This window comes from Gymnogyps californianus, chromosome 3 (genome assembly GCF_018139145.2).
Source record: "Gymnogyps californianus isolate 813 chromosome 3, ASM1813914v2, whole genome shotgun sequence".
In the NCBI taxonomy this organism is placed as follows: domain Eukaryota; kingdom Metazoa; phylum Chordata; class Aves; order Accipitriformes; family Cathartidae; genus Gymnogyps; species Gymnogyps californianus.
In genome coordinates this window covers 76154441-76178010 of record NC_059473.1, presented here as the reverse complement: position 1 = coordinate 76178010, position 23570 = coordinate 76154441, and the positions used below count along the sequence as shown (strand labels likewise).

General features: G+C 42.3%; 1 protein-coding gene across 2 annotated transcripts; it reads left to right on the top strand.

Annotated features, from left to right (window-relative positions):
• The first annotated feature begins 1912 nt into the window (after positions 1–1912).
• On the top strand, positions 1913–21611 carry AMD1 (adenosylmethionine decarboxylase 1). Of its 2 annotated transcripts, XM_050894262.1 has the most exons (9): positions 1913–2400; positions 13292–13378; positions 14930–15056; positions 15568–15670; positions 16526–16568; positions 16661–16805; positions 17849–17941; positions 18022–18177; positions 19145–21611. In XM_050894262.1, the coding sequence occupies exons 1-9, from the start codon at positions 2270–2272 to the stop codon at positions 19283–19285; spliced, it is 1026 nt and encodes a 341-aa protein (XP_050750219.1). In that variant the 5' UTR covers positions 1913–2269; the 3' UTR covers positions 19286–21611. The 2 variants fall into 2 exon arrangements, with proteins under 2 accessions (XP_050750219.1, XP_050750220.1); XM_050894263.1 differs by lacking the exons at positions 13292–13378; positions 14930–15056; positions 15568–15670; positions 16526–16568.
• The last annotated feature ends 1959 nt before the right edge of the window (positions 21612–23570 follow it).

Here is a 23570-nt window from a genome sequence, read left to right as displayed (position 1 = left end):
TCAGGAAGTCAGAGACTCCATACAAGACGGGATCCAAGAAGAGAAAAAGACACATCTGGCTGGAGCAATGTCACATAGATCACTTGCAAACAGAAAGTAGGATCAAGTATCTGACTGAAGACCAGAGACTAACATTAAACCAACAGAAGACAGAACTAGGAACTAGTATTATGGGTCCAGAAACAAGGATGGGGGGACTGGTATTAAAAGTAAATGAGGAATATGGCTGGACAGAGTCCACAAACTCTCAGCTGTAGTTTCATAAGCACTTTAAGCCGATATAATCCATCGTGGCTACTGAAACAAGTGGTCCTGCACTCCCCATCCATAATTTCTTGTGCATGCCCAAGCACAACCTCTTATTTATACCAACACAAGCATTTATGTAGCTAGGACATGAACTGGCTTGGGAAACTGATGCAAGTTAAAGCTGATCACAAATAAAAACTATTAGCCGTGATTAAAATGAAGTAGTTAGCATTAAACCTGATGCAGTCCACAAATAGCCACGCAAGTGCTTGTACCGGCACAAAGAAGGAGGCAGCATGCAGGCAGAAATAAACAGTTGAGAAAGGAAGACCTTCTTTTTATGGTAGTAACAACTTACACAAAGTTAAAAAACAGTGAAACCACAGCACTGGAGAACATGTTTCTCTGCCAGCTATAAGGCTGTGTTAAGGGTGCATACAGTGGCGACTAGCCACCTAGGGAATGATTCACATCCAGCTGCCTTGGGAATGACTCACTGACTCAATGAGTCACTCCTCCGCTGGTGGACAGAGCCCACTGCCTATTATGTTGTCCGATACTATCTGACTGTCTCCTAGTAGGGACTCATTCATCTGTCCTCAGCCATCTGCTGCTGCTTGTCCCATGCTTTATATTGTAAGCTCATTGGGGCAGATAGTATTTTCTGTTCTTCATTTGGTCAGTAGTGAGGGTTTCCTTGGACTATGAAGTATTGCAATACTGGACTATAAGGTACTATAATACTGATGAAAAATGTTTTAAACGACCATAAAGCTGTTTAGTTTGCAACAATTTGTTCTAAATATAAAAAACAATATTGCAGGTAGTCAAATATTTACACATGCACATACACCCACTCCTCCCAGCAGACGCTTCCCCTCCTGTGTGGCACATACAGCTGCACATGCCCTCCCCAGTCACTTGCTCCTTCTGCCACACACACACGTATAAATAACTTCTTACTTCTTGGTCACACATGCACAGCTCCTTGAAGGGAAGAGGGGAGCGAGTTACGTTTGAACGCTCAGTTAAGCCTCCTCTTTACTAGCTAGTAATACACGTTACAGAAAGCGCGCAGGGAAAGAAGTGTTAGGTGCAGAGGGAGTCCTGCAGCTTCGGCCCGGGAAGAGGCTTTATTCTCGGGCTTGCTCCTTGCTACGCGCATATTTGTTTCGGGGTTTGCTCCCCCGTCATCTCTCGGCCATGTTCAGCCCTGCTCCCCCTCGCACCCCCCTCCCCGGATCGCTCACTGCCGACCATAGGCTGCGCTTCTCCTCCACCCCCGGGAGCGGCGCGGCCCGACCCCGGCGCGGCCGCCACACCGCGGCCCCGGTCCCGGTCCCGGCCCCGGCCCCGGCCCCGGCCCCGGCGCCGCCGCCACCCGCGCTCCCCTCTCCCGCTCCCGCTCCCCGCGGACAGGCGGGCGGGCAGGCGAGCGGGCGGGCTGCAGTGGGTGGGGCCAGAGGAACCGGCATATGCCTCGACAGGCGTCAGCGCCGACCTATGGGAAGCGGGGAAGGGCAGGCCCGAGCGGCGGCAGCCCAATGGCAAGCGCGATCCTACGTGATGCGGTTACCTGCGGTATAAAAGCGGCTGCGTGCGCACTAGCCCCTCGCTTACACAGTATGGCCGGCGACATTAGCTAGCGCTCGCTCTACGCTCTTCTCTGTAACAGGGGAACACACGGACTACAAGGAACCGAACCGCATCGCCTGCCCGCCCGCACCCCCGCTCGGACTGTAACCCTCTCACACACGCTCACGCCGCATCCGCCGCCGCGCACTCCGGGTGGTTTTCGCTGGTTTAAAAAAAATAATCCTTCCTTCTTATTCCGCCTTTTTTTTCTTTTTTTTTTTTTAAATTAATATTAAAAAAATCCCCTAGAAGGTGAAACCTGCCCGGGACGGACTGGGACCCGGCGGCGGCAGCGCGGCCCGTGCAGCAGCAAACGGTAGCGGCCGGGGGCGGTAGTTTGGTTGTCGTTAATTTCTGTGGTTGTTGGTTGCCGAGTTGTCTCACCATGAAGGAGAACGGTGCACACTTCTTCGAAGGGACCGAGAAGCTGTTGGAGGTGTGGTTCGCCCGGCAGCAGCCCGCGCAGCAGGAGCCGCACCAGAGCAAGGGGTCCGGCGATCTTCGCACCATACCCAGGTCCGTTAACGGCCGGGGTGGGGTTGGGGGGGCGGGGGGGGAGCGAGGCGGGGGTTGGGAGCGCTGCCCTTAACGGCCGCGGGGCGGGAGGGGACGGTGAATGGCCGGCGCACGCGGGGCCCGGGTGTGGTGGCGGCGGTGCGGAGCTGGGTGGGGAGGCGGCGGGCGGGAGTGTGAGAGGAGCGGGGCGGAGGTTGGGGGGGGTAATGGCCGTGCGCGGGCTGGTGGCAGCGCTGACGGGAGGCTGGTTCCGGGGTGGCTCGGGAGAGCCGTTGGTGGCAACGGCCGCGCGCGCGCGCGTGGCGGGCTCGGCCGCTGCGCGGCCGCCGAACTGTCGGCCTCCTTCCCCCTCCCTCGGTGACAGCCCCGGCCTCTCCCGTCTACCAGCGCAACGTCGCCGCAGCCGCGGGAGCGCAAGGGGTGACCTTCCGTTGCCCTCCAGAGACCCCCCTTCAAGGCCGCGGCGCCGGCCCGCGGCGGCAGGGAGCCTCCCCTCGTCCCGGCCGGGGCGGCGGTGGGGGGGGGAGGTGGCAGTGCCGGGGACGGCGCGGCGCGGAAGCCATTCCGTGCCGCCACCTCGTGCAGCCCCGCGCGGTCCCTGCTGGCAACATGTGGCGGCGGGGAGAGGAGAGCCGGGCGTGTGCCGCGCCGGCCGGGAGTGCCTGCGGGGGGAGGCGGATGGCGGAGTGTCGCAGTGCTGCTGGCGGCCGGGGGCATGGCAGCGGCGCCCACCCCTCTGCACCAAGCCCCCGCGCACGTTGCGGCTCCCGGCAGATGTCTGGTAGTGGCTGGTCCCGCTCGCAGCGAGAGCCGTGGGAGTCTTTTTACGGCGGGGCTTCTTGCCCCCGCCAGCCTCGGGGTGGGAAGGCTCGGAAAATCCCTGCCCGTTGGGACCGGCTGTGCTGTACTGCGGAAAGAGGGGGATAGGAATCTCGTTTCCAGTTCATGGAAGCTGGAGAGGGGAGATCCCGATTGATGGTTCCCTCGCATGGCCGGTTTCCCTGCGACCTCCGGCGCTGTGTAGCTGGACAGGTTCATACAGCGGCTCTCACGGAGGGTAGCAGGCGGTACACGGGAACCCTTCCTGTGGCGTGGTAGGCACCGGAGTGAGGCGGGGGGGGGGGGGGGACGGGGGACGGACGCCCCCCCTTCCTTCCCCCAGAAGTGTGGCTGGAGCCACGATTTACACGTGAGTCTCTTGGCTCCGCTCCCAGATCGCGCTGCCTCTTTTTTTTTCCCCCATTGACAAGTTCAGGCCAATGAGAGCTGGGCGCCGCGAAGGGGAGGGCCCGCGCCTGTCACCCAATGGGCATTTGAAGAATGTGCTGGCGCTTCTTTCACTGCCACCCAGGGAGGGAGGAAGAAAGGCCCGAGGCCCACACAGCGCTTCTTGTGTACACGTGTTTCAAACTCGGCCCTCTCTGGGAGGGGACAGCTCTTTCCTCCTGTGGCTGAGGTATGCCTGCTTGGCCTTTGTTAGCGCAGTAGCTGATGGCCACCTGCTGGCACACAGGTCATCTTTGAAACTATGCTGGGCAAGACAGGCATGAGATGTCTTTACTGTAGATTGCCAGTACAGTATTTTATAGGGGGGCAGTCTGGAAAGACTGGAATACCTAGACTTCCAACTTGGAATAATAAGGGGTCCAACTGCAGATCTGCAGAAAATTATGTTCTGGCACAAGCGTCCTGGAAGTGTCAGAAAATGGTAGTTGCAAGCTTGAAGTACAAAGCAAAATCTGCTTAGGTACCCTAGAATGGACCCAGAAGTATGTACAAGTTTGCAGGGACAAGAAGATTGGTATGTAGATGTAATCAGCTGACATAGTTGAAAAAAGCAGGCTTGTCTTAAGCATACAGGGCAAATCTGAAGGTTATACTTATGTCAGTAGTTTACTATCAGTATGGTAAACTTCAACTTTTCAGGTTCAGATGGTAGCTGGAGGATCTGGTGGTTTCAGTGTATCCAGATCTGCTTGTGTATATCACTCAGTGGTCTTTGGTCAGGCAGCTGGAGAAAGGGAGCTTGGAGGAGAGCTTGTCATGATGTATTGAATGTTTGGAATATGTTAATGATAGTAGCGTCTCCATTCAAAGGCATACTTAGGATATGCTATTTGTCTCTTCCTTTGTTTTGGCATTTCTCAGCAAATTTCCTGTGTGTATATATTGATAGAGTCAGCGATCCAAAGATCTGAATTGCCAGTGGGCAGATAACTGCCTTTCCTGAAATAATGAGTAGCCCATGTTGTGTGTGCGTGTATATATACACTAGCTCATGGGTAGTGGAAGGTTCATGTATGCTGTGCCAGAAGCACTGCAGAGTACATGTTTAGCTCTGATCTGTTGGTGTAATGAGGTCGTTTGCTCATGTAACTTTCTGATTTGTGAAGCTATTTAGACCTTTTTGAGTAATGTGCTTAACATGGAAATAATCAGATGTGGTTATATAGTTCTTTGAGATTTAGTGATGTAGCAGATACCACAAGGTAACTTGTATAGTTAATGTCCAGACAATCCTGGAAGACTACTGCAAATCCTAGCTGAAGTACGTGCAGATGATCCGAGTTATGTAGGCACTTCAGGATTCCTGTTGTATTTGACTTTAAATGTGAAAGATTCCAAAAGTACTCATTTGACTTTGTGTTAATATGCTGGTGTTGGAATATACAGATCTAGTTTAGAGATGGCATTCTGCAAATGCTTTCCTCATTGACACATTCATGCTCTCTGGTGTTCTGTTTGTCAGCTCAGGTTCATGTTTACAAAACTGCAAACTTAATTTTTAAAATTGCTCAAGAGCATTTAATGTAATTGCAAGGCAGGTACTGTGACAGTTCCTTTGTATGGTTTGGATATAGCTGTAAAGTTTTAATAGAGTAGATACAAACTGCTAACTGTTGAACATGTGGTCTTTAACACAGTTTCAGACCTGTGAGCAAGCTTTGAAGGCCTTTGTGTTAATTGGCTCTTAATACAAGATGTTAATTGAAGCTATGTACTTTTTTGGTAGGAAGCTGTGACATGTCTGAAAATTGCTGTTAACCTGTGTCCAGGAGTAATTATCGGTGATACTGTGTTGTTAGCATGAAATGAAGTTTTATAAATATTCTCTTAGGAAATTGTCAGAATTAAATTATTTGTTACAGTTGATAGATGCAAATGAAAAAATTCTGAATAAAATATCCCACTATGCTAATTCTGTAAAGGCAATTGAATAAGCTGGTTTATGTTGAACAGAATTTGAAATCAAAGCTGAAACTGTAGAACAATAGCTAAATTAGAATCAAGTTGCAAACCAGTTGAGCTTGCCTTTTGTATTGTAATACCTGCTTAGTAGTGAAATGTGAGCCATTCATCTACTGAATGACTAAGCTGGTGTTCAAAGCTAAAAATTTCCATGTTGCGTGTGCTTGCTAGGAATTAGATATTTTAAAGTCTTTGCTGGATATCACCAGCAAAAAAAGGAAAAAAGTTCAAGAACTGATGTAATTAAGAAATTTTTTATGTTTTTTCCTCCTACAGGCAAGACTGCTTTCTAGAGAAGCATTTGGATAGGTGTGAAGTATTTCAGAAAAGATCTGTACTTATTGTTTCAGTACATTCAGTAAAGGTCCCAACTAAAAACTTAAAGAAAAGTATTGAACATGGGCTGTACTTTGCTGTTAAGATTTGGGGCGGGGGCGGGGGGGGGGGTTGTTCATTTGCTAATCAGTTCTGCGAAAAGGTCTTGTGGTTGAAATAATGGCAAGCATCTGAAGATGCCTGCCCTACTCATACTCGAAAGTGGAATGAAGTTAACATTTTTGTGGTCTCTAAATAATTTGCTTTAACTTTAGTGCTTGTTCTCACTATGCTTTGTAAAGCATGTTTTTTTCAAAATAGCCTTAAACTATGTATAAAAAAGGAGGGTTTGCAAATGTGATGAACATGCTGTGAGCCCTGGAATTCTGTGGTGACTGACTAGTGCATTCATGATCCCCGCAGTGAAATAAGCTGTTTATTCCTTCAGATGATGTGCAACTATGCGTTTCCCATGTCAAGGCTTATCATGATCTTGAATGTACAGAAGTTTGAAGCCATAGGTTTTTGATGCAAGTATTAAGAGTCCATATCTCAGGCATTCAACCCTGAAGAATACTCTGAAATTAAGCTTGTTTATGGACCTTTAATGTGCTTCCTATTTGTCTGTGTTATGTGGACACACAAGAAACCGGAGAAAAAACAGTGCAGTAATGAGCAATATGGAGTGACACTGATACAAGATTCTCATCCTGTGCTACATGAAAACTTCTAGGCACCAATACAGTCAAGCATCTGATACGAGTCCTGTAAATACTTGCTTTGTACTGCACCCTATAGCCTGAGTCGACTCACTGCTGCAGTGCCGCTGCACCTTTACCCCTTCCTGCAGTCCTTAGGACCATAGCAGTGTTGTCTGCCTGTTTTCTCAAACAGTGAAGGTACAAGGAGGCTGGACCATGAGCCCTATTTTACTTTTACTCCTGCAGTGCTTCGGAACAAAACAGTGTAGAGCTACTCTGTGTGGAGACTGGGAAGAAGGCAGGCTAGGCAGGATTGTGCCAGGATAAGAGCTTCTGTCACTGTGTACTTGCTGAGCTTTTTTTACATGGAGATGAAAGGTAATCTGGAGAACTTTAGGAATTCAGTCTTCCCCTCATCAAAATTGATATTCATAAACTAGATTTTAGCAAACAAGTTCAAAATTACAGGTAAAATATGTTTGCTTGTAACTCTCAATTGTAATTAAAGAATAGTTTCACACAAAGGAAACAAGCCCTTTTACACTCACTGCTACTGATTGTGATACTGCTTGCGGGAAGTTAAGACTGATGTTGAAGGCTTTTTGATATTTTCCTACCTTACCACTGAAACTGCTAAAGAATTTAGTTAGTCACTTTCTGTCAAAGATCTGGTCCCTTAGTGAGACTCCATAGAGCATCCTACTAAAATATGTAGCTACTGGTATATTTCTAAAAGGGCTTTTGTAATGGCTGCTTACTCAGCCAGGAGAACAGGAAGATTTGAGGCTTATGGTAGATAGTGGCTGCCTTCTGGAGAAGGTTACACTTGGAACTTGCCCTGAATGTTGCCTGTAAGTCTTGTTGAAGCCCTGATGTGCCTGCCTGTTGAGGCTCACGCTTCCTTAAACGTCTTGGGTGTCAGGTATGTTTTGTCCTTTGATATGAGAGACTTAGGAATACCCGTCGAGTATCTTTGGATGTAAAGGATGGAGTCGTCATTCCGTGTATACTGCTGTAACTACAATAACGATAAAAGGCCTGCAGCAGGAGAAATATTCAGCCTTTAAAGCGCTATCTGTGGCCATCTTTGTGCCATTGCTGAAATATCTTGGTGTCATTTGGGAATGATTCTCTTTAGTAGTTGGCTCAGGACCTTCTAGGTAAGAAGTATTTTGTGAAGAGTACTGCTTGGAATCACTTTTGATGTGGATGCAATTTTCCATTCAGGTGCCTGTCTTTAATTCAAGATGAAGTGCATGTCCCTGGAGAGTTTCTTAAGTTTAAGATAAGGGAGATGCAGACAGTCTTTCTGTATATCTATGTTCAGAGCATATAGAGGGTGTGTGGGTTTTGTGCGCTCCACAGATACTGTTGAAGTAAAATTATCGCGTTGCCAGTGCCTTGTGTCTAAACTTAGGGTGTGAACATAGTTCCAGATAACCTATCTTAAACAGCAATTTATAAACTAAGTTATAATTCTAATAGGAAATAATTCACATGCAGCTGTCTGCAGAGAAATACACCAGCTGTTAGGAGGTGCTTTAAAAAGCTTGTGATTTTTGTGTAGTTGGTCTGTACTGTATCTACCTGTTTCAGGATGCTTGAAATGAATGTTGTGACTCTGCTGACAATGATGTTTAGCCAGCTTCCATGCACCCTGGCTACATCTCTGCATAGGCAGTTTAGACAAGGCATTAAGTTTGACTGTTCTGGATCATAGTATTGGTAGGAATTTGCCTACTTAACTGTAGCCTGCTAATGAGGTCACCGATATATCTGTTGGCTCCTAAAAATACTTAGTAGGTAACAGGTGAGGGAATAAAAAGTTGCTCTGCAGTTGAATGCTTGATTTTAAAACAAGGTCTTACAGTAAAGTACAAGATTAAAATGCTTATTACTTTGATTACTGCAGACTTCTCAGCTGTTCTATTTTAATTAAAAGCTATGCAAGAGTATGTATACAGCTTAAGCTGTCTTTAGGAGTTCCATAGGATTTATTTCCTAAGAATTCCTGCCCTACTGCAAAATAACTTTTCCTCCTAGTGCTGTCTGGGCTGTGTTAGCAAGGTGGGTGCATGGCAAGGTTACTGGGGTGGTGGGATGGTATGCTTGTGGAGGCTGTTAATTGCTGATAGGAACAAATTCTTGATGTAGTTCTGCATCTCTTCAAATTGCTGTTATCCCCTTCCCAGTTGGCCTGAAACAGCAGCATTGTGCTACTGCTTGATGTGCTTGACTCCTGTGTTAAGAAACTGGTTTACCCCTGAAGGTAAAGGCTCAGAATAGGTCAATAACTTGCATTCAAAAGTATGGTTTTATCTGGCAAGGAAAACTTGATTATAGCTTATTTATTCTTTACTTCTCAGAAATATGAACTAAAGGAGCAAACATGATGGTCTGGAACTTGGTTGAGAGGAACTGTTGACTATTCATTTCATTACACACTTTAAGCATACTTCCTAAAAATAAATTAAAATACTTCTCAGTTCTGATAGGTTTTCCATACTGTCATACCTGGGGGGCAGTTTGAATGGAAGTTATTTGCACTCAGGTAGCAAGTTTGTGCTGATAAGGCACTAAATGTTGCAACACAGGTATAGGAGTAGATTGTTAAACTTGATTTTTTTTTTCTTTTGGCATGTTCTGCTAGTCAAGTATAGAACAAGTAGCTTTCTACCATTCAAACATGGACAGTTTTTCACACTTAAGTAGGTGTATTCCATTTTCATTTGGCATTCTCTGAGCATGTGCAACCATTTAAGATGCATGGTGCTTGCCTATTGGAGAAACTATTTTGACTTTCAGTAGGTGGCAGTTATTTGAGATTTCAGAAACAGGATCTTACAGCTTTGGAATGAAGTGAGTAATAAGCCTACATAACAGTGAGGAGTTGGTCTCAAAGGCATTTTCAGTTTGGAATTCCAGTGGATGCAGGTCTGTACAGAACTTGCTTAGCTACCGATGATTCTCAAGCATCATATTCTAGTATGCTTGGCTTGAGTATCGGAAGGTAGTTTCCAAAGTGTTTGGGATTGTCCTGATGTCTAGCTATGGGAAATAATTCAGGAAATAGTAATGCAATCTACGTACTTCCCATTGGAAGTGGAATTTTGAAGAGCAGAAGCCCATGATAGCATTTTATTAAGAATTAGTCTCTTTGGTTCCCCTTTTTCAGTTGGAGGCTTTGCTTCCCTGTTAAAACTTCACTCGGTTACGAAATAAGTAATGTAATCTCAAGTATTTCACAGTTACTAACTGTGAGGATTTTTACTTGACAAAATAAAATGGGATTAGCTGCAATACATGTACTGATAACCATTGAAATACTATTTTTAAGGTGGACTTTTTGTTTCCACGTTAAGTGGGGATGGACATTGCTTGTCTCTAGTAACATTTAAATAATTATACAGACTAAAGAAAAAGAAGAAATGCAAGAGTTAGACTTCTAGAGAACTCAGTCTACTTGGTACAAAGTAGTCCCAGATGTTCTTCCTTAGCTCTGCTTTAAACAATGGAAAATGTCAAATACTAAGGTCATCTTGTTTAAATAGATTATATTGAGATCAAATCCAGCATGTTAGTGGCCTTTCTGTAGTTTTCTGTACTTAACTTTAAAATGTATATAGGTACAGGCCTGTATCTCTGCAAAACTTCTCCCTAATGTGGCCAAGTCTCATCCTGGGTGCTGCAGTCCTTTGTTGGTCTTTTATGTATGCTTCTGGTTCAAGCCTGACATCTTGTATGTTTCTCAACTTGTAGGCTTTTTTCCTTAATGCTACTCTAATCAGATCAGATGAACTAACCCTTTATTCCTGTAAAGGCTGAACGCATGAACATTTAGCATATGCTTAGCTATGGTTTCTGTAGTGGAATAGTGAAGAATTGAGCGAAGTTTTAGTATGCAAAGGTCTTGTACAACTGTAGATTTCAGCCATAGTACCTAAATACCAACTATAGTACTAGCAAGCATAACTAGGGACTTCTTTGCATGGTAGGCTTTGGACTTAAAATGCGATATTGTATTGTTGGTAGTGTGCTGTACTGATCCTTCATTGTTGGACTACTTGAACACCAAAATTGTTACATCTTCCTCTGCTAATATGTGATTGAAACTTAAATGAGCCATTTTCCTGAAACGTCTGCATGGAACTGCACTACAGTGATACTTAAAGAAAATTCTCACTTGTCTACATAAAGCTAAGGTTTTGACTGTCTGACCAGGTAAGAAGCTTCTGAAGGCTGAGACGTATGCTCTTGCAAAGCCTGAGATAGTTACATACCCATTAATACTTAGACAAGTACAAAATGAGATTTGTAGTAATGTAGAAACGAGGTTACTGCAGCTCAGCATCAGGCAGTGTAAGGGAACTCTGCCTCAGCTTTCATAAATGTGATGTCAGACACTGGGTGTTTCTTTAACAGCAGATAAAATATTGTCAGTAGTGGTGCTGGAATGATTTGAATAAACACATTACTTAGTTCAATTTACAGGAAGAATATAATAGGATGTTAGAGGGAAGATACTAAGGCTGGCAAATTTATGCAGGTCTGCTGTAGATTCCGAGAAAACTAAATCCTTCAGTCCTCTTCTCAGCAAAATAGTGTGATTGTCTAGGAGCATTTAAAAAATATGTATAATATAAACTATTTCACTCTTCACATTTACCAGGTTTTTTAAAGATGAGCAGACACTTGCATTTTCATATAAACTTGAGTATCAGGAACAGAGCTGAACACAGTCAATGAAATAAGTGTAGAGCTGAATAAATGTGTGGGACTTTATCTGAGCATTAAAAACAAGCTGTTTTTTTTAATTTGACACGCAGATCTGAGTGGCCTGTGCTGTCATGTCTATAGTTGCAGAAGAGTATTTCATCAAGGTTCACTAACCGGGGTGGTAGGGAAAACCTCACTTTGATTTTAAGTATCCAGTTATATCACTGAGTTCATAAACTTGTTCAGATGTGCACTTATGAGGGATTTCAAGATACATAGGATTCTCTTAAACTCATTTTTCATAGCTTCAGTCTCATCTAAAAGGAGGCTATAGTGTGAGTCTGTAACTTAAGGATGTTGTTCTGGTTGACGTCTGTATAAATATACTGGTTTAGTGTAATACTAAAAGGGAAAATGCTCAAGTATTAGTAGTAAAGGTGCAGAATTCAGTTTCAGGAGGCATTCTCAAGTGAAGGAGAAATTAAGGCATTTATTTGCTGGGGTGTTCAGAGAAGCAAAGAACATCTGGATATTTTAATTACATGTACAGCAGAATCTAAAACTTCAACTTTGCAAACTGACCAGTTTTTTAAGGGGAAGGATTGGTGGCTGCTGGAGGAACCCTGCTGATAGAATTAACAGAGTGCTCTGTCCTGAAGTACAACTATAGAGCTTTTGCAGTGTCAATAAAGGGAGAGAGATCTGACTCCTGCGGAAGGATTAGGCTGACAGTTATATGGACAGCTGAGCCAATCTAATAGCTTGCTTGGTGATGAAAAAATTGCAGTTCTTCCGTGCTCCCAGCTGCGAAGGGTCCTATAGTTGTTCCAGCTCTACTGATGGGCAGCTTAGTTTTATGCTGCGTTAGTAAATTTCTTGGTTCATGACAGGTCTGAGCACAAGAGCCAGCACAAACCTGCAGGTGGAATATGCTGTGGGAAGGGAGGGATGGGAGAAGTAGGGCAGCTGGCAGTCTTGTAATTTTGCAGCTTCAGGAAGCTGTATCTGTTCCTGTCTGCTTTATAGCAAATTTGACTGTATTGGATTCTGCTGATCTGGTGTAGACACAAGACTGAAGTGACAAACAAAGTAGTTTTTTGCAAGTCTGTCGCTTCTCATGAGTACTTGGAAGTCTTTGGGCTTAATTTGAGCCCTTTGATTTTTTTTTTAGTTTCTTAATAAAATTCCTTGTAGAATGAGTAATGACAGTAAAGAATTGAAATATTAAACTTGTACCACTATACTGAAATCTAGCACTGTAGCTTCAACTTAATGCACTATATGAAAATAGTTCAGTTTTTCTTGTCATATTCAAAACTATTTGCTGGAAGTCTTCTGTATCTTCTAGAGGTAGAAGGAATTCTGTGATCCTGATTGATCAAAAGGGAATTCAGGACATTGAGATGTGTATTAGTTTTTAGCGCTAGTTTTCAATTAAGTTATGAACTTGACTCTTAAGCTGGACAAATAAAATGTGTTAATGTTAACTTGCTGGTTTATTATTCTGGTACTTGCCAATAACTACTGTGATTGAAGTACATGGAGAGTCAGCCTAAAGCATACCTTAAGTTATAACAATTAATTTTAACTTAGTACATGTGGGATGCAGGACTCAAGGGTATCCCGACTTGCCTAGTTAGAAGCTTGGAGTTGCTGTTTGACAGTTATCCTTGTGCAGCAGATTACACTAATGGATCTTGAGGAATACTTAGCCATTGGGAGCTAAGAATTGGATATTACTGTATTGTGATAGCCAGTTCCTATGCACAAAGTCTTCGCCTTTCGTGCTCTCAGATCCAGCAACTCAAGACAAGAGCTATAGTCTTGTTTGGGCTATACTTTTTACCCAGGGTTCCAGAAAGCTTCAGTTTGTTTAACCTGTTTTATGCTGTTCTATAATTTCTTCACAGGATTGAGTGGGACAAACTTCTGGAGAATGTGCATTGTTTGATCATAAGTGTGACAAAAACTGACAAGCAGGAAGCTTATGTACTCAGGTAAGCCACTAGTTTATTCTTTTAGTCTCCTGGAGGTAAAGAAGTTCAAGCTGTCATATGGGATCCACTTGGCTGAGAATCCAGTCTTGGGTTAAGATCCTGCTGTTCATGACTACAACTTGCAGGGGTCTGCTAATCATAGTACTGTCATGCTTCTGTTCAGTAGTGGAAATGTCTTCGTAGTTATCAGTGTTTGTCTTTTTTCTTTAACTGAAAGGATTAAGGACAGAGCTGTGGTGTTTCTGCACCTGATCACTGAATTTTGTCCAGAGGTAAATCAGTCTCCCCAATTAAGAGGTTTAGGATTACTTCAGCAGAATAGGGCGCATAGGTGTCACTCTTAGATCAGCAAAAACTGTATCAGTAGATCAGCTTTAACTCCAGATAATGCAATCAAGTGGAGTAACTCTTGCAGCTGAGCTAAGGGACATCTGTAAAAATGTAGCTTTCCTGAAATCTTGGAATTTTTGTGTTGTGCAGCACTTAGTTGTAAGGACGCTACTTTTGCCATGTGTTTTTCGTCTTGCAGAATACTTTAGTGCATTTTCTACGTGAACTTTAGACACATTGACATTCTCTGTTTTACTTCAGATTACAAAAACTGATACTTTTGTACACTGAAAGACTGTCTTGAGGGCAAGGTTGGGCTAAGAGCAAGCTCGTCAGAGAAACTGCTGAAGTCTTGTTTCTGCAGGCTTCATATATTTAAAACAAAATCCTGAAAAGAATGTAACTAGTTACAACTGTATCCTGGATGAAATACAACCTTGACTTGAAATTCTTAAGCAGCATTCCAAACTGAGTTAGGTATTTAAGCTAGACTTTTTTTTCCCATTGTTCAGTTAATTGGTGAGAAGATACTTGTTATACATGTTTAAGTGTTCTGGATGTAGTATCAATGCCTATCTCCAGTTCAGTGGGACTGTAGTTAAGTATCTGACTTACAGAAATTAACTATACATAAACTGTATCTTATGTATAAGGCATATTGTATAGCTGTGCCTATACTCTCATTATGAGACTTGCTATTCCTGTGGACAGGTGCTGATTCACCACTTCCCAGTAGTCAGCTTTCCTAGAAGATGCAGCCAGACAACTTGGGAAATTCTGTTAAGGCTTTTGCCTTTTTTTGAGTTCACTTTCTCGTAGGCTTTATTTCAGCTGAGAAAGTCAGATTTCAAGTTTGGCCCTGTTTCGTGTCTGGGTTAAAATTAAATTGCATGTCTATGTTGTGTACCCACTTCACAGCATGTTTGTATTTCTCGAATAGATTGAGGATATGTAATGCATGTAGTACCTCTTTTCCTGTAGTGTGGGAGCTGTGTAATATCACGCTTGCAGCAGGTATTTGTTCTGGGAAATCATAACAGCTCTTAAATGTTAGCTGAAATCTATTGGTTTGATCCATTTGCCAAGCATGTTTATGTACCATATGCTGAATGTTCACTTACATAATGCATTTGGTTGGGATAAGAACCAAGATCTAACCATTCTCTCCTGGCTTGTTTTATATAGAGCACTTAATATGTTTTAACACATCTTTTTTTACAGTGAGAGTAGCATGTTTGTCTCCAAGAGACGTTTCATTTTGAAGACGTGTGGTACCACCCTCTTACTGCAAGCACTGGTTCCCCTGTTGGAGCTTGCTAGGGAGTATAGTGGGTTTGACTCAATTCAGGTAAGGAGCCAAAAATGCTGCATCTTCCTTAGAATGTACAAAAAGCTTTTTACTAGTATTTCAAATTCACTGATTTTTATTAAATATTCTGAAACTTCCTTGGCCATTTATGTAGGCTTCCCATAATGGGAAGATTGTAATATAAGATTGCTTGCTCTGCTGTAGGATTTAGCCTTCTATTTGCCTCTTAAAGGATGCTAATTTAAAAATGGCATTGTGCTGAGTGAAGGTTACTTAAGGGTGAAAGACTTCCATGCCCATGTTGTCAGTGCTGAAGTCACTGACGTTTTCTTGTGGAAAACAGATTTGGAAGTAAGCTGTCTCCTGTAGCTTACAAATTAAGTGAGGAATAACCATATGCCTCTGAAATGGAAATACAGGTAGCAGCGTTTTGACAATGAAAACTTAGGTCCTGTGAAAGCTTATAATAAATGCTTGCATGTATCTAGATTTTTAGATTCAAGGTGGATGGATATATTCAGTATCTAAGCTGCACCTCTGTTTTTTTCAGAGCTTCTTTTATTCACGTAAGAATTTCATGAAGCCTTCCCACCAGGAGTACCCACATAGGAATTTCCAGGAAGAAGTAGAGTTTCTTAATGAAATTTTCCCAAGTAAGTTCATGAAAGTTCAGCAAAGTTGCATAGCTTGTGTGAAGTGTTGATGTGAAGTGACAAGCGGTACAATATGTACAGGCTGCCAGGCCATTCATTCAGCAGTCCTTGCAGTTCTGCAGCCAGCACAAGCTTCGGCTGCATAAAAATCAAAAGCTATAAATACTTATTTTCTGAAATTCTGACCCTAACTTGCCAAGATTAAAATTGAAATCATACTAAGCTTGACACTTAGCACCTTGTCTTAACTGAGGTCATCTTCAGACTTCCAAATGGAGTGTAGTAAGTCAGTCTGCAGAATCCAGCTCTCGCTAACCTTTAAACCCTCATTGAAAAGGTAAAATAGTAATTTAAGGTAACTAATACACTGAAGAAAAATGTAGGCTTTTCTCAGAAAAGTCACTGCACTAAAGATTGAATTTAAACATTTAATAAAATCTGAAACCTACAAGAATAACCTTGAATTTTAACTACTGGCAGAAAAGTTTTTTTGAAGGAACATGGAAAATCTAGTACTTATTTAGAAATAAATGCTAATCATAAATTCATTAAATAGATGCTTAAGAGTACTAGGGTTTCTGTCTGTGCATAGCTAAAGCTGTAAACTGAATTTCCTGTTAGTGGCTCTGAACTGGGGTGTCCAGACCACCTTCTGAGGGAGCCTGTTTTTCTGATTATTGGCTTTGTATTCCTGAAGTTAAATGCCTAGTTATTTGATACAGATGCCAACTGTATCAGTGAACCTCTTAGTGTTCTGTGAAAGACTTCTTCTGTCTTTAAATATGAAATGAAGCTCATCCTTTACATAAAGGATCAGCTGTGGTACATTAACTGGAGACTTTTTGTCTTGTCTAGATGGAGCAGCTTATTGCATGGGGCGTATGAATTCTGATTGCTGGTATGTATGTGAAGACTTTGAAATCTTTGGGACTTAGAGTAGAACTTGGTGCTGCTAACATTTATTACATATGTGATTTGTATTTTGTATAGGTACCTGTACACCCTGGATTTCCCAGAGAGTCGGATATCCAATCAGCCTGATCAGACACTGGAAATTCTGATGAGTGAGCTTGACCCAGTAGTTATGGACCAGTTCTACATGAAAGATGGTGTTACTGCAAATGATGTCACTCGTGTATGTTTGCTTGAAAACTAAGCGTTTTTGGGAATGGTGGAAATTGGGTAACAAAATGCTTCACTTACCATTTAATAGAAGGTTTATTTTGTGGTAGGAAAGAACTCATAGAAAGTGTCAGGTTAATGTTTTGGGGGTCAAATGGATTAACTCGAGAATGTTTTTGGGGATATAACTTCACATTTTCAATGCCCCTGCTTTAATCTATTGAAAGGAGCAATTTGCAGTGCTTTGGGTGATTGGAAGCTTATCCTCTGACAAATGGAGGGATAGGAATAAAACCACAATTGAGTAACTTCCACTGAAGGATGGAGATTATGAGGAGTAAGACTTAGACTGAAGATAATGCCAAGGGAATCTAGGTATCAAAATTAAGGTTAAACTGTGGAGCTATTTGGATGGGGGGAGGGTGGATTTCAGGTCTAAACATAACTTGTTGGTTTTGCCTCCTTTTCCCCTTTTTCCAAATGGGGAAGTCCTGTGACATGAACAAGTTTCTCTGACAAGTATATTGACTTCATCTGGTTTTTCATCTGGTTTTCCATCTTAGGCTTTGATTCTCGTTCTGTGTTTGCTATTGAGATTTGGCTGTAGCTCAAGTACTGTGTGGAAAATCAGAGTGCCTGGGATTGCGCTTCATTCTATAGTATAAAGAAGTATATTCTCACTCTGGAGTAAATGTAAACAGCCTTCACTTTGTGAATACTGGTTGAACAGGAGCTCCATTTTCTGTTTTAGTTGCAGAAGCACTTATGTTTTAGAATTCTAAGCTGTTCCCCTGTCTTGGAGCTATGCAGCTTGGTTCCGTAAGCGGCAAAGTATCTGTAACTTGCAAGCGACTTGGCACTCAGTCACTTACTTGTTAAGTGACAGGATGCAAAGCAAGTTCATCTACAGTGGTGCAAATTATCAGACTGACTTGTTACTGGGAGAATTCTGGTGTCCTGTCTCCTAAATTGGTGTTCATTCTGCCTTTGAGTTAAATCTAAACAGGTGTAAGGATGCATGATAAACTGAGTGGTGTAATTGTACTTCTATTTCAGATGAGTGGAATTCGTGACCTGATACCAGGTTCTGTTATTGATGCTACAATGTTCAATCCTTGTGGGTATTCAATGAATGGGATGAAATCGGATGTAAGTTTTACAATTATTGGTAATTAATGTTAAAATAAATAGTAATTATTTGGCAGTAATAATATATTAATTTTTTTCAGGGAACTTACTGGACTATTCACATCACTCCAGAACCAGAGTTTTCTTATGTTAGTTTTGAAACAAACATAAGTCAGACCTCTTATGATGACCTGATTAGAAAAGTTGTAGAGGTTTTCAAGCCAGGAAAATTTGTGACAACCCTCTTTGTTAATCAGGTGAGTTTTCTTGCACTAGCTTGTCAGCTCCTGAAATCATATGTAGACACAAACAAAGCAAGGCTAGAGACTTTTTACTGGAGCATTAGTAGTTTCCAGTTTGCCTCTGTATTTGCATGGTAGTTTCTTTGGAAAGTAAAAATACTCTTCAGTATTGCTTTGGCATGTACTAAATCTGATCTCCAGAAAACTGAAATACTAAGATAAGGCAGCCCAATCTCAGTATTCTAACGACTTCCTGTGCAGCTCTGTATAGGCATAATTTCTTGCTTTGGCATTTTTCTGGATTTGGCTGCAGCTGTCAGTTGTAGAAGCGCTGCTGTTAATGGTGATGCTGCCAGCTAATCGTAGAATAGTTTGGGTTGGAAGGGACCTTTAAAGGTCATCCAGTCCAACCCCCCTGCAGTGAGCCGGGACGTCTTCAACTAGATCAGGTTGCTCAGAGCCCCATCCAACCTGACCTTGAACGTTTCTAGGGATGGGGCATCTACTACCTCTCTGGGCAACCTGTTCCAGTATTTCACCACCCTCATTGTAAAAAATTTATTCCGTATATCGAGTCTAAATCTGCCCTCTTTTAGTTTAAAACCATTACCCCTTGTCCTGTTGCTACAGGCCCTGCTAAAATGTTTGTCCCCATCCTTCTCATAGGCCCCTTTTCAATACTGAAAGGCTGCAATAAGGTCTCTCAGGAGCCTCCTCTTCTCCAGGCTGAACAACCCCAACTCTATCAGCCTTTCTTCATAGGAGAGGTGCTCTAGCCCCCGTAAGGGTTCATAGAAAAGCAGTACCATACATAGGGAGCAGAATGGCTGCTTGGGATTGAAACTTCCTCCAGCACTGCCAGGCACGGGTTTGAAGCATGTTGGTAACAGTATCACAAGAATCACACATAAAATACATACTATGCTAGTCCATCTCTAAATGCTAAGTTTAAAAAAGTAACTTTCACTTTTTTGTTTCCTAGAGTTCTAAATGTCGTACAGTGTTTTCTTCTGCCCAGAAGATTGAAGGGTTTAAACGTCTTGATCACCAGATTGCCCAATTCAGTGATTATAATTTTGTTTTTACCAGTTTTACAAAAAATCGCCAGCAACAGCACAGTTGATTAAGAATGAAGAAAAAGCGCAAAAAGAAATCCCATAGAGAAGGTGGTGGTTGCTTTCTAGTTAATGATTCAGGGGGCCATGCTTTCCACTCCCACCACCTCGTAGTTGTGGAAAGCCCTAGGTGTAATCATAGTATAACCATTTTGAATTGTATGCATTATTATATCAAGGAGTTAGATATCTTGCATGAATGCTCTCTTCTGTGTTTAGGTACTCTATGCCACTCTTGCTGTGAAATTGAAGTGCATGTAGAAAAATCTTACTGTATGAAACTTTACAACACTTGTAAAAATGATTCAGGTAGAATTACACACAGTATAGTTTTTCTCCAGGTATCACCAAAAATTCCCCACAGACAAGGCTTTCGTCCTCATTAGACTTTAGCCTCAGCCTACTCACTGGGGACAGTTGTCTGTTAAATTGTCACTTTTTTTCATCTATGTTGTGATTTCAGTCTAAAACAATTTTTGACAAACTTTTATGATTTCTAATGAAACTGATTCCTAATTAACACTTTCGTGTTTGGAGAAAGTGCTTTAAACAGTTACAAATTGTTTTGCTACTACAGGTGGTGGTTGATTTATTTTTAAATCAGACTGACTTTTCATGCTCTAATAAAGCTTATAGGAATTTGCTCGGCTATACTGTAGCACTGGGCTAATACATTGGTCTTTCACCTTTAGAAACTTGGGTATCGGTACTAGTGCAGGTTAAATTTCATCTTACCTTAATTCTTATTTATCTGTCTACATCCCCAAGCTGTCACACTGCTACACAATGGCAGAATTGGAAGATGGTCCAAGACTTGATAGGGGAAGAGCTGAGTCAGGATGCAAGTGCTTTGGCATAGTTGTGTGACAGCTTTGTGAAGTGCAAGTTCATATTGGCACCAGACATTTTCTTTCCTAATCACCTATTATGTCAGACTAAGAAGCTGGTGCTTTTGAGTGCTGGCAGGTAGATCTAGTGAAGGAGTGGAATTTGCCAGTCTGGGTGTGTTGATTGGTTTGGATTATTCTCAGTAAAACCTGTGACCTGCCACTTCTAACTGTAAAGAGTGCTTCTAAACTGGTCCAGTGTCACTTCATTTTGTTGTTCCAAGCAAAGCTAATGCCTCTATCTTGTGACAGTCCTGTGACATTGTTGTGCATGTGACTTATGTTGTATTTGAGTGTTGTGACTTCATCTGTTTTTTCCTCCTAATTACTAAGGTGGTTCCTCTTACTGTGACTTGAGGGCATTAAGTGAAGGCATAGAACAAGAACTGTCTGGGGCACCTGGACAGAAGTGAAGTAGAATGCTATTCATAGAGCATGAATAAGTGTGTAATTCAAAGTCACTTTAATGGGTATTGACTAAAATGCAGGCTTTAAAGAGCTGGCACACTTTCAGCTATGTTTGCAAATACTGGGATTTTAACAGCTGTGAGGCCAGCATGTTAACTACAAAATTGAGATTAATTTTTTTCTTCCCCTCTTGTCCTTGCAATGTTTTGACTCTTTCTGGTTTGACACAATGGTTTTTTGTTCCTTCCGTATTTATAAATGAAGCACTTTTTCAGTGCTTCTAAACTAAAGTCTGCTTGGTTAGAAATCAAGTGGTTGGAACATGTTGATTTTTTTATTTTAAGCATATTGTTGATGTTCTTTACCAATGTTATCAATTACATGCTGTAAATGGCACTAATGCTTTTTGGTGTTAATATTGAGGACCAATATTTCAGTGGCTTTTTGTTCTTAAACATTGTCCCAACTGACCTGACATTTGTTGGCTTGAGGTCCTTTAAGTAGACTGAAGATCCCTTTTCAAGTAATACTGAAATACACATTTTACAAATAGAAGCATAAGCCTCAGCTATAAAAATGAAAGCTGTTGAATGGATTATTGAACTATCTAGGGTGATCAGGATGGGGGGAGTATGGTGTTTATAATTTCTGTGGTGTTAGACTTTGATCATTTAAAAATATCTGTACCACAACTTAATGCTTCAATAAAAGTTCGCTTAAATTGTTTGTAGTGATGATCCAGCAATTCTACCCTTCACACTCTCATGCTTTTTGGTACCAAATGGTTTAATTCTGAAATAGATTCATGTGTTTCTTGTCCTAAATTACTTCAAATTTACTTCGCCCTTGCAGAGGATGCATCTCAACTGTTAACATGTTGGTAGTTTAAAATGAGACAGCATGTCAAAGGAAGCCAAATGAAAATGTTATGCTGTTCTTGAGGCTAAAAATGTTTGTCTAAATGAACACACAAAAATTTGAGATTTGCTGTCTTCATCTAACCTGTGTTTTTTCTTCACCATTAAATATTTAAAATATTCCTCTGAATAAGACAACTCCTGCTTCTGCTGCTCTTAAGTAACACACTCTGGCATACATTTATGGTACGTGAACTCTCAAAGTCGGTCTAAGCTTAAGGTGAAGGTTGCCTTTTAAGATAAAGTAGGTATGTACCTAATCTAGATAGTAAAGTAGACCAGAAGCTAATGGCTAGGAATGTTGGGTTTTTTCTGGTGCTAGGTCACCTGCCTGATTCAGCAGTTTTAAGACTGAACTTGTCTGAAGTTTTATCTCTGTGTGCCTAGGAAATGCTTGGTATTTCCCCTGGGTAGCTTGTCCTTCCTTCCATTTCTTGCGGACTTCCTGCATTTGAGCTCAGTCTGGAGTGATGAGTGCTGGGCTCACAGTGTCCCAAGAGAAAGAGAGGAGCTTCAAAGCTAATAGAAGCAATTGAAAGTCTGAGGAATGAAGACAATACTGGTTGCTGCAAAGCTGGAGGGTCTCATCTTGGACTGTGGGGATGGAGGGGGATGGGCAGACTGCAGATAGCATGATTAGTCCAGGCAAGAGGACAAGGCAGCTCTGTGCATCTGAGCACCCCAATGTAATTTCAACACAGGGTGGAAATAGAGCTGCTGGCACCGGTGCTGGTATTATCAAGCCATTTGAGTAGGCATTAAAAACCCCTGGGTTTCAGTCCTAGGCCTCTGCCGTAATACGTTGATGCCAAAGAGATGAATCTGCTCTGATACTCGGATCTGAGTGCTGGATGACTCTAGGAACAGGTACTGGCTGTCAGTCTGGCTGCTGCTTTGGTGGTGCAGGAGGATTATGTGTTGGTGGAGAAACATCGAAGCTTCCCAACTGGGGTGGTATAAACTCAGGTTTCCCGAGTGGTAGTCCTAAAAGCAATGCCACCAATAGCTAAAGGCCCAAGGCTTGAAAATAACGCTGAGGATGTGCACCAGAAGTGTGGTGTTCTCCCAAGCTGTACAGCCAAAACTACATTAGAGGTGGAAAAAATTGCTTCCAAACATGTTTTTTATGATCTGAAGCCTGTTGAAGTGTTAAAGCAGAGCCTGTGGCCAAAGCCTAGAAAGAACAGGATAGTTCTGTGCTGACCTGTTAAGCTCCCATGCAACCACAGTAATAACAATTCAGTAGGAAAGTTAATGAACAACTGAGGAACTGCTCTGACTCAGCTACATGGAGCTAAGCAAACAGGATTCACATGTAAAGGAATGCAGAGAATCACCTGCACGTTCTTAAATACACTCAAGTAAAAAATACTGTAATTTCAAATGCTTGCATAGCCACACTGTGCATGTACCTACAGGCGGGCACTTGGAAGAGAACGCTGTCATTAGAAAGCTGCTGAGACAGGCGTTTCCTGACAATTTGTTTCATTTGACTTTCAGTTACGTGTTTAACTTCAGGTTCATTTACACTTGCACTTTTTCATCCTGCTTCATTTCATACTGTGGAATTACTGGTGGTGTAGTCCATGGGGTATTCTGCACACTGCTTGCAGTTCAGGCAGGCCTCTGCTGTTGGGGGAAGATGGATTAGGGTAAAAATTGCTTCTAGTGTTTGCTGTTAGTATACTCCATGCCCACAAGGAAGCACTGCTGGAAACAAGATTTAGCCATATTTCAAGTTAACTGTTCAATTTTGTTCTATTTCTTGTTATACACTGTACTTACAATACCAGAGCTGGTGCTATACTTAAAAAAAAAAAAAAAAAAACAAACTAGGCCCTAGAGAGTCTTGCTTCTGCAGCTGCCTGAGAGCCATATCTTGATACAAATTTTACATTTTCTATGACATGCTTAGTTCTGCCTTTGGCAACTGCTGTTAATTTTAAATATACAAGTACAATATGTAAAGTGACATTTAGGAGCAAATTCAGACACATGAATACCATAATCTCAGCATTTTTCATTCCTGGATTAGCCAGAACGTGAAACCACATTTTTGCTATTATGTAGTTCCTAATGTG

Excerpts from the sequence above, each read along its gene's own strand:
- AMD1 (XM_050894262.1), top strand. The coding sequence starts at position 2,270 with ATGAAGGAGAACGGTGCACACTTCTTCGAAGGGACCGAGAAGCTGTTG. Across the intron at positions 13,379-14,929 it reads CAGGAAGCTTATGTACTCAG|TGAGAGTAGCATGTTTGTCT; the intron begins GTAAGCCACTAG and ends CTTTTTTTACAG. Across the intron at positions 18,178-19,144 it reads CAACCCTCTTTGTTAATCAG|AGTTCTAAATGTCGTACAGT; the intron begins GTGAGTTTTCTT and ends TTTGTTTCCTAG.